The following is a 15,000-nucleotide window of genomic DNA, read 5'->3' on the forward strand; positions in this document are numbered from 1 at the left end:
TTCTCAAGCTTTCTTCCTAACCTTTAATCATTCACTTTATTCTGTCAATCTGTTCTTTCTGTTGAGCTTCTCCAGTTACAATCTTATTTCCGTATCGTCTTATTGCTCCATTACTGCCTGTAGAGCCACCAAAGTGGCAAAACTGCTGGCATTATATACAGATCTGGGATGATCTGAAATAGTACCATCCACATTTTTCTTGGAATGACAGTTGCTTTCATCTTTTAGTGCAGAGCACGTAACAAGAAGTGACTGTCTTTGGCATGGAGACCTACCTTCCACATACTTTCTCTAATCACAAAACTAGCAAACCTTGGTTCAGTTCAGCTTGTTTTTACACTGTCCATGATAGAGAAGTGGGTCTCAGACAGGCCATGAGACTGTCCCTTTCCACTGGGGGCTGATGGGGCTAAGATTGTGAATGATATGTGTGTGAATGTACTGTGCCTTATCTGGGGCACCCTGTGTGGGACTGCTGGCCAGATATAGTATAGTATAGATAGATCTCATTCTAACTTCTTGTCCTATGCAGTCTTTCATTGATGACTCTTCATTTGTCAGATGCCTAACTCTGAAATAACTGAACTGTTCTTACAGAGAAGCCACAGAACACTTAACTTCTAATTTATTATTTCAGAATTGGGCAGAGCAAAGCTTGTGTTGTTTAATGCCTAAAACAGTTTCTTTGTCTTTCCATCTGACACAACCTTCCAGGCAACTATCACCTCTTTACTGACGGTCATCTATCCCTATCGTCTACACTGAACACACCTGGACTGTGCATCATTATAATCTCAACTGGAAATTTTACATTTCATTTGTTACTAAAAACAACTTTCATGAAATTAGATGTTCTGTTTTGTCTCCACCAGTACTTTTCCTTCTCCCACCTAACTCCAAACAAGGGCCTTATCCATCCATTAATGGAGTACTGGTCTTACATATGAGGATGTTTAATTTGCAGCTTTCCCAAACAGGGACGAGTCAAAAGCTTTTCATTTCATTGACTCCTCTCCTCTAAGAGACTACCTTGATTCTCTTGGTCACTTTAATAATGTTACATCTCTTACTACATTCTATGTTGCTTCATGGTTACTTTTGCTCTCAACTTTTTTAACTGCATGTCTTTCCTCCTGTAGTCTTTCTGTACAAGACTGTGTGCTTCTCTCCTCCAGTATCTTTACTCTTTCATTCCTTTTACTGATAACTTTGGAACTCTCTCTATTTCTGTATTTCCTCCTGCTTGACTTGAATCACTTCAAAAGAGACCTCAAAAACTAAATTGGCTGACTCTTTTGGTTCTTCTTCTATCTCTTTTTGGAAGCAGCATTGTGAGTGTTTTTTTTTTTAGTATGCCCTTGGCTTATCTCCCTGATATATTATAAATATATGAATATATAAGTAAATGTTATGCATGAGGTATTAGGATGGTATTAGAATTTACTAGAAAGTGAAAAGCTATGTAATTGAGGTTCTGGTATGGTTGAAGTGAGGTGGCCCCTTTCCTTTACTTCTCCAGAAAAGGTGGAGTTTCTCCCAAAGGTGACTTTTTTTTTTTCAAGATGCTGCAAGTGTTATTATACTGCTACTTTCTTAAAGCTTCTGGAAGTGGAAACAATCTATATAGGTGTGGGTTGGAACTGAGCTATGGAAAGATTGAAAGTTAAATAACAGAGATGAGCTTAGGGCAAGCTAAGGACACTTAGGAGTTGGAGACATGAACTTAAAAATAATGACAGTTAAAGTCTTATATAAAAGTGATATCATGGAGAAAACCCATGAATTTCAATATAGCCTTTCTCTATCACCTACTTTGAGCCTCCTTGAGATAGACACTGAGCACAGGCAAACAATGTCAACAGAGAACCCATGATCATAAGACTGGTGTCAGGAATCAGACTTTTGCCATGGAGATGAACAGCCAAGTCATCATAAAGAATAACATGCAGGTGAAATTACTAAAAATTAAGAGAGTGCAGAGAACAAAAGGAACTTCAAAGAACTGAAAACCCTAATCCAGACAACGCAATAAGAACTGACAGGTCACCTCCATACAATAAAATACAAGTTGTAGAAACTAACAAGTCAACTCCATAAACTGCAACAATGATTAAAAGAACAGATAGAAAAGAAAAGAAAAGAAAACTGAAGGACTTAAGAAACAGCTATGAAAACAGGTGTAAAAGTAACAAAGAACATAACATGGACTATGAACAAAGCTATAGGAAGAAATCACATACAACAGCAAATAAAATGCTCTGTACTGCTACAAGACAAGGAAAAAGGAAAGAAAACCTAAGGACTTGAGGGAGAAGAATGTAGATAGAACAAGAAAGGCAGGAAAGGAACTGATAAAACTGGGAAAAACAATACAATACAGTATAGGAGGCAATGAAGATGGTACACAGAGGAAATCAAAACTATATAAGGTGAGATGCACTACAGAAATGAGTGACATAATGAACTCTTAAAAATTCCTTAGTAAACATTCACTGCCTTTAGGCCCCTTTCACACGATGCCCTTGGTGACCACCACCAGTTACCTCCCATAGTTTGCAATGGAGCCTTTCATATGAGGCCACTGCAGTGGTGCAGGCAGGTAACTGCTGCCAACAGTGGTGTGCAGTTACTTCTTGCTTGCATTTACCTGAACCTTTCAAGACTGTGGTAACCAGTGGCATCGACTGGTAGTGCCATGTGAAAGGGACCTTAGATGTCAGTTACCTACATTTGAAATTAATGTTCTAGGCTGGGTATAAGTAACTTCTGCATAAAATACCCATATACATTTTCATATTATCTTTTGCTACACAGCATATTTCACTGACATGAACACAAATTTGACTTAATTCATTGATTTATTCTTCATGATAATAATATACATTTATCTCAAAATGATTGTCACCATAATAATATACAAGAGACCTTGAAGCAAGTAGGTTAATTCAAATAAAAATAGGTTACATATGGTGACAAAATCCATCAGCAATAATTCCTCATTCACTGAATATTTTAGATTATCTGAAAACACTATTTTAACAGATATATTGGAAATAAAAATATTATACTCCTCCAAACTGTCAACATATAAAAGATTTTTTTTTGCTAAACTCAGCATTTCAATATCTCTAGCCACCAATTACAGATATTATAGTCTTCCAAGTGGTGTCTTGTGTGGCCACAATTTATTTACAACTTACTATGTGAAGTTTAATGATATTCATATAATTTCTGGATCCTATAAAAAAACAAAAGAACTCTTTAATTCATTAGTGATGGTTGTGTTGGTAAGGATTATTATCTCAGACAGGGTTTTAAAGAAACTCTTCTTTTCTTACTGTCATATTTACCTTAATTCTTAAACTAAAATTAAGAAACAAAAGCTACAAAAACACTCATTCTTTTGCTTTATGAAGGTGTTACTGGCAGAATTGCAAATACATTTTTAGAACTGTACATTGCTAAAGATGGAAAAACAATATCTCCACTCACTGACTGCCCTTGTTTTTTTTTTTTTTCCCTTCCATGTTCATGGCCAACAGCATGAACAGATATTTATACTGTAATTCTTCTTTTTGGAGGCTCTGATGATTTCCTCTTCTATTTTGCAGGGTTAGATTGTTGACTTCCACCTGTGGTGTTGCACACAGGAGTTTTGAATGATGCCTTTGCACAGCTGGAAGCTGTCCCATCCCACCCCCCACCCCCAGTTCCTTGATGCAATCATGATAAAAGATAAGGCTGATAGGAACCACGTGGGCATTCTTCAGCCACTTGGTTGCTGCATTTAGTTATGGCTATGGTTGTACATGAAAGGTGTCCAACTGTCCTGTACTATTTTAACTGGTGCTCTGTACTGGTACACATATCAAAATAAACTTCAATATCTAGCTCTTTTCTGAGTCCCTTCATTCGGCCTTTCCTTAACATGTCTGCAGCATGTATAGGAGTGGAAACAAGCCTTTATCTAAGCATTATGATAAGGCTGAAAACCCTTCATCTACTGTGTCTGTAATGGGGAAGGAATACTGCCATGGAGTAGTTCTGATTCCCACACTTCTATTTCATTCAAGGCAGGAATCCTTTTTACACACATATAAATTGCTCATTGGTCCACCAATATGCGCACTATTGTGTTGCTTGCCATTTAGGCATTAGTTCTTGCATGCTGAAACCTGCGGGCTTTTGTAGTATTTTACAGGCTATCAGCATGTCTTGTTTGTAAATTTATGACATTAAGAATATTTGTCTCTACAAAAGCCTCATCTCATGACCCTTTCTTATTCATGACAATTTCCAGTATGACGTGCAGAAAAAGACTGCTGCTTAGTGTCATGTCTTTTTGGTTCTATCACTAGATCAACATAACTTGTTTTCTTTATACACATTATTAACTTTTTTTTTTCTATAGTCGTTCATCAACTGTTGCTTGTGCATTCTTCATGTGTGAAGTAAGATAGTGAGAATTCCTCTTCCTCTTTAATTACTGCATCAAGTTCACTTTCTGAAAATTTTTCTTCTTTAATTGTGTCAACTTTGCTTTCTTCATTATCATTAGCAATTTCCTTTTTCTTTGGCTTCTTACTGTCCTCTTTCCGCAGGTTCTTGTGTATCCTATTTATGTGAGAAGTAAGGTAGTCAGATCTATTACCTCGATAGCAGCAGTAGGGGCAATGATAGGGCAGATTTCTGGTGTGGGTGCGAACGTGCTGGTTAAGACGCCAACGTGCACGATATGCATTCTTACAATGTGGGCACTTATATGGAGTCTCACCTGTGTGCTTCATGAGATGTAACCGTAAGTAATCTAATCTTTGCATGTATTTCCCACAGTATTCACAATGTAGGTCTCGATCCCTTTGGTCTTTGTATTTATTTATTGCATCCTTTGGAATCTCAGTACATTGTTTGCTTTTACCTGAAATACAAGACAAATCCTTGATTTCAGATGGTATTTTCCTTCTGTGATTCCTTTGCACATGGTTGGAGGTCTCTGAGGGATCAAATATAATTTTTTCTCTTCTAATTCGCTTGCTGGGAGGGCGGAGACCTTCCTTATCTTTGACATGGGATGAGGGAGACATGCAAGGCCTGGGTAAGTTTTTATTATCATCTTCTGTAGCCTTATATGATGTTAACATGTGGTCATTTGTGCATTTTTTTTTGTTTTCTGTGTCAAATAGATGTAAATCATCATAATTATCTTCATTCTCTTCCTTTATTTTTATATTTTCTTCCTTTTTCATATCTTTATTTTCTTCCATTTTCATATCTTCATTTTCTTCCTTTAGAATTGTTAATGGCTCCAGAACACTATTGTCTATAATGAAGTTATCGCTGGTGCTGGCCATTATCATGTGACTATCATCTTTCTTTATGATTTGCAATGAGTTTTGCTCATTACTGTCTGTAGTGGCAGAACTACTGCTTGTACCAGGGTTTGTGTAGTCTGGCTGCTGGTACAAAATATCCATAAACTTTTGTGACACCATCTTTCACTCTGCAACAAGAATAAAGAAATGTTAAATATACAATATAATGCTATCACCCTCATTACACAGCAATTTATGGGCTTTTTAAAAAGAAAGATACAATCTGCTGGAAACAAAAATTTCCATAATTCATTTTACAGAATGATAGTGTAACTTAAATATCCTTCAATTTACATTTTCTATTGCACATATTGTGTATACTCACACTTATAAGTATTTCCTTACAAAAGATCAAAGTGACATCTAAGCCTCAAGGCATCTACGGAGAAGACTGGTCTTCACTACCCACAATGCATGAAAATCATTTGCATTGGTTATATCTCAGTCTCTCATCTGCCTGACAGTAAAATTGATGTACACCACAACAGACCCATCCCCCTTCCTAAAACTGACCTAATCAGCAGACATAAGCAGCAAATATGAGACTGCAAAAGGCCAGCTGGCCTATACAAGGCATTTCTGAGAACTTAAAACTTACCATATGCCATTCTCATCCACAAATTCATCCAACCTCCTCTTGAAACTATCTAATATCTAAGAAGGAGAAGGCAGTGCACACCTGCCAAAATGATAATTACTCCCAGTGAGTTCTCATGAGCACTGGCTTAGGTGGGTGTGGTGAACATGCTTCTGACTTGGCTGTGATCTCCCTAAATGTTTCCTTTTGTCTTATGCAATTGGGAAGGACTTGAGGAGGTACTATTCTGATTTTCCAAAGAATGATTACTGTTTTCATGTCAGAGACCCATCTTTGTGCTGAGTGCATAAAGGAGGCCATTGGTGGAGCCATACTCCCACGTTTGTTGTGACCTATCTCTCTCTCTCTCTCTCTCTCTCTCTCTCTCTCTCTCTCTCTCTCTCTCTCTCTCTCTCTCTCTCTCTCTCTCTCTCTCTCTCTCTCTCTCTCTCTATATATATATATATATGTTTAGACTGACAGATTTATATTATTTTTCACTTCACACAGACTGAGAATTGTGTGAAAATAATTTTTTGTGAAAAAAAAAAACAATACATATAACATTATAGGTAATTTGGTAGTGCTTTAAATCATTAATGGAATCTATATCAAGAAAAACATTTTCTAAACATTTTAATGTGTTTAGAATGACGATCAAATTAAAAACTATTGAAAATGCATAATTTCAATCCCCTGGTTAGCTCCTTAAAATCATCTTAACTGCAATGCAGAACAAACTAACATGCTTTTTGTCTTGGCCATGTAATAATGAAGAGCTATTAGGAAAATAAGCAAACATTATGACCTAACTGGGAGGAAGAGGTGCTTTGTCTCCATTGACACCTCATAAGTTGCTTTTCTACTACAGTACTTCCCAAAGTGTTATGGAGGCACAATAGGAGCAAAACAACGAATTTCCTTCACATTTTTTAACCATTATCCTTAGTATATCAAAGTAAAGTACATACATCTTTGGGGCACTAGAGCCTATGGCACCACAGCCTGTATGGCTCTATCAAATTACCCCCACTCAATAAAGATACATGGGCTTCATTACTAACTGCAAGTATCTAATTAATCTAATTTCTATCAACCTTGCTTAAGGAAATATTGAGAACTACAGGAAAACAGGAAAACAATTTCAAAGGTAAATAGGGAAATTCTAAAGAAATTTATTTTATAATTGATTTTTCCTTCAGAGAGAGAGAGAGAGAGAGAGAGAGAGAGAGAGAGAGAGAGAGAGAGAGAGAGAGAGAGAGAGAGAGAGAGAGAGAGAGAGAGAGAGAGAGAGAGAGAGAGAGAGAGAGAGAGAGAGAGAGAGAGAATGGGGGAATGTCTGAGGGACTCATGAGCATGTGAAATGAAGTATGCTAAGTGGTTAAGTTCCAGTGAGTGGAGGTAAGTGTGAATGAGTTATGTTACCTTATGTTATGTTGGTTTGGTTAGGTAAGGTTAGGTTTGACTTCTTGTAGACTTTTCTTAAAGTTCAAACTTCACTTTTTTTGCGTTGCCACCCAAAACCGCACATTCCCACATTTTCCCAAGCTTGTTAGGGCAGAGGGTACAGATTAGTATTACTGGAGTTTATACCCAGTCATTTACTTAATTTTTTTTACCAGTTTTTATGATAACTGAGAGTTCTGTAAGACATTTCTTCTATAGCCATTTGAGCTAAGAATTTTTCATTTATTATTTGGCCTATGCAAAAGAGGTGTCATGGTGGACCTGTTAAGCTCACATCTCTTCACAGTTGACACTGCTACCACCTACCAACCTCCTTCAACACTAATATTGAATGCTCCAATCACATTTGATTTATTATTTGATATCCAATCATGTGCGATCACCTCTCAGGCTGTGTCTGTGCAAATGCAACCCTGTGTGGAGGCAGATTTCAAATATCAGTTATACAATGGCTGAGCTCTGTGTGAGGTGTGCTCCTACTCCACATGATAACATGTCCTCATTGAAATTTCTAAGAAATCACAGGCTCTGCCTGCCATAGTTGCCTTACCTCCAGCCAATGACTCCAGCAATAATGAAAACTATAAGATATGCACATTACTAGGTTAGGTTAGGTTGTTATCTAGGTTAGGTTAGGGATAAATTTATATAAGTGCACCCATCAAACATTTCCAGATGAAACAACATTTTTCTGGTAGATTTCGATGTGTTTTGAATGAATCTAGTAATCGTTTCCACCACAATCAATGTTTTTTAATAAATCCCCCGTCCACACACACATACACTAATGATTGGCAATGAAAACAAGCAGATTCATCCAAAAAAAAAAAAAAAAAAATCTACCAGAAAAATGTAGTTTTGTCCTCATGCATGACACTGAAAAAAGAAGAGCTTAACTAAACCTAACCTAACCTACCTTGCTGATGCTCTGGTACCTCCTCATCACTGGAGTCCTCAGTGGGAAGAACTGGAGGTGGCTAAGCTTCGTCATTGCTGTGAAAGTTTCTTATCGCCTCAAAATAATTGCACTCATAGCCACCGCACTGAGCCATCTCCAAGACTGATTCAAAATGAAGTTCTTCCCTCCAGCCTTGCCGAATACAGCCTTCCTATTGGCAGATTTTTTACAAATATTTTTTTGACTGGCCAAGGCATTAGTGCATGCATGCACTAATGAAATCCTCTCCTCTACTCCCCACTTCCTCCCCTACACTGCCTTCCCTCCTTTACCCCCTCTTCCTCCTGACACTGCAGTGCCTGTAGACCATCATGGCATGAGGTAACATAGGTATGTGGAGGAAATGATAAATTTGATAAAAAAAAAAAAATCTTAAGAACAAAAAATTTGCAGCGGTAAAGATGTGCACCACTGTGTTATATGTGACTCAAGTACTTTACTGCAATGTTTTTTTTTTCGTGAGATGGGTGGACTTATATAATAACACCACGTTAGGTTAAGCTGTTTGGTTAGGTCGGTCAGGTTTTGTTTTGTTTAAGTTAGGTTAGCTTAGGTTAGTTGGATTTGGTTAGGTTTAACGCTTTCTTGTTGATCTAACTTTTTTCTGAGTTGTTTTTATGATTCATTCAATTTAGGCCTTATTCTTATCAGAAATCCTTCATTTTCCAATTCTCCCTGCCTGTGGGTCTAGGAGGTGGGAATAATAAAACAAGATATTTCCGACAGAAATGAGCCTCAAATTCGTGTGAATCATGTAAAAACAACCAAGAAAAAAGTAAAATCTTAACGTAAGGAAGGACTGGCACAGTAAATATTTACCGATGGATTTTTGGCAATAGTTATAAAGAAACACACACACACACACACACACACACACACACACACACACACACACACTAACAATAATAAAAAAAAAAAAGGTAAATAAGGATGGAAGTGTGAAGAGCGAAATGGACAATGACCTCCAAATTTCGCCTACAAGTTTTATTCTTGGAATTGTTTGTGTAAGAAGTGTTCGCAATACATATAATCAAGTTCACATTCAACGTACCCAAGAATTCTGTCCGATTGTAACCCAGACACCTGCTAGGTCACACCTGGTCAATGGGGTTCACAGGCAAGACGGACCTAACCTAAGCCAGCCATATGTCACTGGGTCTGCGCTTTGGTGGGATGCAATATGGCAAGATGCATCGCACATTTGATCATGCTCACAACTTCAAGCAGAAGTCAATCGACTGTCGCCAGTAAATAAATACGTGAGTAAATAAGATAATCAGAAAAAGGACTGGTTGCCTACCTTCCTAACCTGTCGCTTGCCGACCTGCGTATCGGACGAGGCACTGCAGGATATTAACAACCAGAGTAAAAATAATTATATATTTTTTTGTGTAGGTTATTTCCTTCATGAAAACACTAGTGCCAATAACTATTTGCGATGCAACTTTTTTTTTTCATTTTATACTGAACCAGTATATTCCTATTTTTTGAGACCTGAAACGCTTTATACTGTTTATAATGTTATGCAAGACCTCACACTGACACAATAATACTTCAGTAAATGTGCTGAACACAATAATTAATCCGCTTCTCGCTCAACATCAATTTATAAAGTTATTTTCCCCTCAGCTTTAAACATTTGCATGCTTTCATATCAGGAAAACATTTCGCTTTAATGTATTTCTAGGATTATTGTTTATATTACAAATGAAAAGTTATATCTTTACATAGAGGTCACTACTCATTTGGAAAACTAACCTAATAGTCCTTCCAATATATATACATTTTTTTTTCATAAGTCCTTACTATTAAGAAGTTCCGTGTGGATCATGTAATAATCAGATAAGATCATCTGACTGATGAGGACGAGGACGAGGACGACTGTCAGCTGATGAATGTCACCAGCAACAACAACAACAACAACAACACGTGGACGCCGCGCCGCCGCCGTGAGGAGGTTGCCTGCCGCTACATTTCGTTTTCTCCTCACCTCGTCTTTTATTAACGAAAGTTGGCGATTTTGCACCATGGAAAACCAACAACGAAGATATAGCAGTTAAGCTTCGTGCTGTTAAGTTTATTCATCCCGTAGATAAGGGAGAATGTCGCGGAGCGTATGTTATGTAATACTTCGGGAAGTCTGCAACAAAAGGAGCAGCTCCTAGATTGATAGGTGAGCTTATAACAATTTATCCATGGCATAATTTCCCTTGGCTTGTTCAGTATCTTGTCATGCTGGTGTTTCTACCAATACGCATACACAAATGTATATTATTTTAATCTTCAACTCTGGTTAATCGATGTTTTAATTGTACTCGGATTATCATGAAGGTGAATTTCAAATGTTCACATTCCTAAAGCTGCTCATATTGGTGTAAGTCCAAGTCGAAAGGAAGAAAATATAATTTCTTAAGGATCATTCATAGCAGCATTTTTTTTTTTTTTCATTTTTAATCAGTCATTAACCGTTCTAACAAGTTAACAGTTGGCAAAATTTCCTCTCATGTCTAGTAAGCATATATATATATATATATATATATATATATATATATATATATATATATATATATATATATATATATATATATAGTTATTTTTTTTTTTTCATTCTTAATCAGGCATTAACCGTTCTAACATGTGAACAGTTGGCAAAATTTCCTCTCATGTCTAGTAAGATTTGTGCTTGCTTAAGAAAAAAATTCTTTTGGTATCACAGAAAGCCATTCAGTTTCAAATGGTCGTTTATTTTTATACCTCTCAGATTTATTTTGTATTGTAACAGTACTTGTGATTGTTTTACTTGAAGACTAGAAAAAAACTGTCTGTTGGGGAGTGCTTGCTTATATCAGCCTTATGTATATCTTTATCTTGAAAATCCTTAGGTATTTTCTTTTATTAACTTGTCACTGAATCTATGAAAATCCTTTTCATAGTTTTGTCAGCTTTTGTTTAATAATTCTGACAGCGTCAATGTGATTCTCACTTTTTCTCTGCTCAGCATTGTTATACCCACATGATCTAACTGAAACTTGATTAAAAAATTTGCACCCATGTGTGCTTCACATTGTTGTCTCATATTGGTTGTATTTGTCATTGGATGTCTTGACTCAGAAATCTTGATACTAGGCACTGCCTCTTATCTACAGACAGTCTGAGGTGGAGACAGAGCAGTGGTGGTTAAAGTAATGATGAAGGATCTTTGTTCTTTCCACTGGTCTCAACCTAACCTTCCCTTAATCCTTACCTTAGTGAATGCTTACTTTAGTAAAATCAAAGAGGCAAGGGACCTAATGTTCATAAAAATAGCCTCTTCTCTTAAGTTCAATTGTATGTCAGTCACATTGGTTCTTAAACATCTTGACACTACAGACTCAGGCAGACTATTCCAGTTGTTGATCACTCTTACCATCTAAGCCTTGGTTGAGAAAGGATGAACTGCCACCTTTATTTTATTTTGTAATAAGGGGAAGGAAGAGGGGTGGCAGATAAGCCATGAAACTGGATAAATTGTAAAGGCTAGAGTCCCTATTGTGCTGACTTATAGAGGGTTTACTGTATTACATAAGAGGGGCTCTGAAGTAGATGGATAGAATATGGGTGAGAAAAAGTAGAATGTCTTGTGCAGTGAGGATGTAGGAGGAAGGGGAGCATGCAGTTAACAAGATCAGAAAAGCATTTAATGTGTGAAAATAGCAATAGAGGATAGCAAAAGTTGCAATATTGTGATGAAGAGAAAGTCTGATGACAGTCAGTTAGAAGAGAGGAGTTGATAAGATAAGGTTGATTCCAACCTATCCAGAAGAATGGTGTGAGTGGAACCCCAATATATGTGAAGCTCAGAATGCTTAACTTCATAGAAGCTGTTTTAGTTAGAGATGAGATGTGAAGTTTTTAGTTTAGATTATTAGTAAAAGAGAGACTGAGGATGTTCACTATAGAAGAGGACAGTTGAGTGTCACTGAAGAAGGGGGGAAAGGTTATCTAGAAGATTGTATGAAGATGAATTTCATCACAGTGTCTGTGAAAATCACACTCTATGTGATATAGTTGTATTTTAATGTGCTATACAGGTTATAAAAGTATCACTTTTATAACTCTGATTTTGTTACATGATTTGAACTTCAACTGCAAGTTCACCAGCCATGGTATTTTTTGGGAACTTAAGCCTGAAAAGAAGCTCATTATTTACATAATGTCATCCATATGAATGTTGGCTTTATCACTGGAGATGTGGCTTCTAGATCAGCTTAGTCTATGGCAACTATAGTCTAGGGAGGGATACTTCTGTACTATCTGGACTGGTTGTGAAAATGGCAGTAACAGTAAACGAGCTGTTTGAGTTCTGTGAACCACTACAGTGTTTGCAACATGATACCATCAAGAAGTATTCTATATATGTATGACCCTGTTAGTGCCATCCACTATTGAGTTAATGTGAGGGAAAGCAAGAAATTACAGTAGTCTCACATTTGGGCATTTGGATTTGATGAATTTGCATATATTTATTGCTATTCTCATTTGGTGACCATAGTTTCCGATTTGGTGATGTTCATTCTCTTCAGCAGGTTGTATATGGTGACTGTAGTCTGCATCTGACAAATATTTATGCTTCTAAAAACATATTCTGACTGTTATCAATGTCTTTCCCCAACTAAAATTTATTGATCCAAAAATGCTTTAAAATATTATGATTCTGCTCTCTGCTGGTGAGCTGCTATATTGGTGCCATGCCAGCTGATGAACATGAGTTCCTGTCACATATAGTAACCTACTTCATTCAGTAGGTTGTATGTGGTGACTGTATATTGCATTTGACAAATATTATCTCTTGTATCCTGTAATAACTGATAATGGCAATTCAGTAATGGAGGATGTTGATAATCTGGCCACAAAAGTCAGTGAGTTTAACTTGTCATTTGCAGTGTAGGAGAGAGAAGTAAGGATAGAAGGAGCATATAACCAGTGCATAGCTGGCTCAGAGCAACAGCATGGCATTTCAGCCATGCACATTACTAAATAAAGAAAGTAGATAAAAAAGAGAGAAAAAAAAAACTTGTATTGACTCATCTTTATTTTATTTTTTTTTGGCATCTGATGATGACTAATCCAAAAATGATATTGTAAGCCACCAATGATAGTTAAAAAAAAGTTGACTCCTTTAGGTTTCTGTTATCAATTAGTACTTTTCCTGTTGGATTAATTGTTTGCAGTTGACAGTCTTTCTTTGGCACTAGAAACTAAGTTGACCTTGGGTTTTTATTTTTCTATTTATGTGTGTGTTGGCAGGGAGCAAATAACATAATTATTATTTGATAATTAATTTATCTATATGGACATTTACTCAAAGGCTTTTAGAGTTGTGTATGGAAAGAGGCATTTAGCAAATTTTTTGGATTTCTTTTATCTAAGTGTTCCTTTATCGCAGAAAAATGTTGAGGGTAGTTGTGAGAAGAACACAGCTCTATTCTCTCCACTATCTCCATCTGCTACCTCACTGCCAACCTTCTGTCAAATGGTTCAGGAGATCGCTGGTTTCCACCACCACCACCACCACCACCCCTATCCTGCCAGTATTCAAACAAGCTGAGAGGTTCAAGGATAATATCGCCCTCAGTGACCAACATGGTGAACACACCTATGAACAGATTCATAGGTTAAGGTAATGGCCTGTGTCTGTCTGCAGCTTTCCACACCTTGGCATCATATGCCCTTAGAGTAAAAACATGAAATCTACATTGGTGACTCTTTGTATTAACATTCAGTCTGCAAAATGTTGACAAAAAATAACTTGTATCTGCATTTTATTGGCAGCAGAGAATGAGCAAACTACAGACCATCAATTTGATATAGTATCCAATAAAAAAGATTGTTGCCTTGCTGTTATATTAGTATTATTATTGAATAAAATAAAGTAAAATACTTTTAATTTCATGAAAATTTTAATATTAGCTTATACATAGATGGCAATAGACCTGGATCTGACACGAAAGTAGCTGCCTTGCTATAAAGGATTCAAGTTGGGAATATGTCTCTGAGTAAAATACAGCTTCCACAAAAGAAAAAAAAAGAAAAAGTGTCAGCATCTGCACGCTATTCAACTAGTTTAAACCAGCTGCATGGGAGAATGAAACACTGAAACACTGATAATATCTGATCTGACAGCTCAAGATAGATGGTGGCCTTAGATACACTCACACATTAATGGTTTTAGTATAGTTTTGACAGTTGAGTAATAAGATGTTTTTTGTGTGTACATTCCTGAATTGACTTCTGCAAGTTATTGTTGCATAATTTTCCATATCACCCACCAATGGCTACTAAACTATCCATTACTGATAATGAAATAACATCTTTGGTTGTCTTGTGTAAAGGAATAAATACAGTTAAACAACTACAGTCCCTTCAGAGAAAGAATTTTGACAAGACCTGTGTTCAGTTAACAGTTGTGCCACACATATCCTCACTGAGTTTGAAAGAAACTCAACTTTCCATGAGAAATAGTTATATTTCTTTATTTAGCTCAACAATTAAACAAATAAGACAAATTTTGTTTACATCCATGGGTTAAGCAGTGTTTGTTCAACTATGTCACAGTTTTCAATCTCATTGGGGTAAAAACGTGAAGT

General features: G+C 36.6%; 2 protein-coding genes across 7 annotated transcripts in view; one reads left to right on the forward strand and one right to left on the reverse strand.

The window, feature by feature from the left end:
* LOC135108422 (zinc finger protein 26-like) overlaps positions 1–10,303 on the reverse strand; it is a 13,064-nt gene extending 2,761 nt beyond the window's left edge. The window contains exons 1-2 of one of the 5 annotated variants that reach the window (XR_010272256.1): positions 9,675–9,806; positions 3,493–5,500 (exon numbers count right to left, since the gene is read on the reverse strand). Coding sequence is in view for 4 of the 5 variants with exons in the window: in XM_064019381.1 (XP_063875451.1) it covers positions 4,419–5,492 (1,074 nt within the window). In the remaining variant the exon portion in view is untranslated. Of the gene's footprint in view, positions 1–2,845; positions 5,501–8,332; positions 8,535–9,425; positions 9,629–9,674; positions 9,807–10,180 lie in introns of those variants that run through there. The other 4 variants (XM_064019381.1, XM_064019380.1, XM_064019382.1 and 1 more) reach the window with 4 other exon arrangements.
* Positions 1–15,000, forward strand: part of LOC135108420 (malonate--CoA ligase ACSF3, mitochondrial-like) — a 47,851-nt gene that overhangs the window by 10,666 nt on the left and 22,185 nt on the right. Inside the window, exons 1-2 of one of the 2 annotated variants that reach the window (XM_064019375.1) lie at positions 10,319–10,547; positions 13,800–14,033. In XM_064019375.1, coding sequence (XP_063875445.1) covers positions 13,804–14,033 — 230 coding nt within the window. In that variant the 5' untranslated portion in view covers positions 10,319–10,547; positions 13,800–13,803. Of the gene's footprint in view, positions 1–10,318; positions 10,548–13,799; positions 14,034–15,000 lie in introns of those variants that run through there. The other variant, XM_064019374.1, reaches the window with a different exon arrangement.

This window comes from Scylla paramamosain, chromosome 17, assembly GCF_035594125.1.
Source record: "Scylla paramamosain isolate STU-SP2022 chromosome 17, ASM3559412v1, whole genome shotgun sequence".
Lineage (NCBI taxonomy): Eukaryota > Metazoa > Arthropoda > Malacostraca > Decapoda > Portunidae > Scylla > Scylla paramamosain.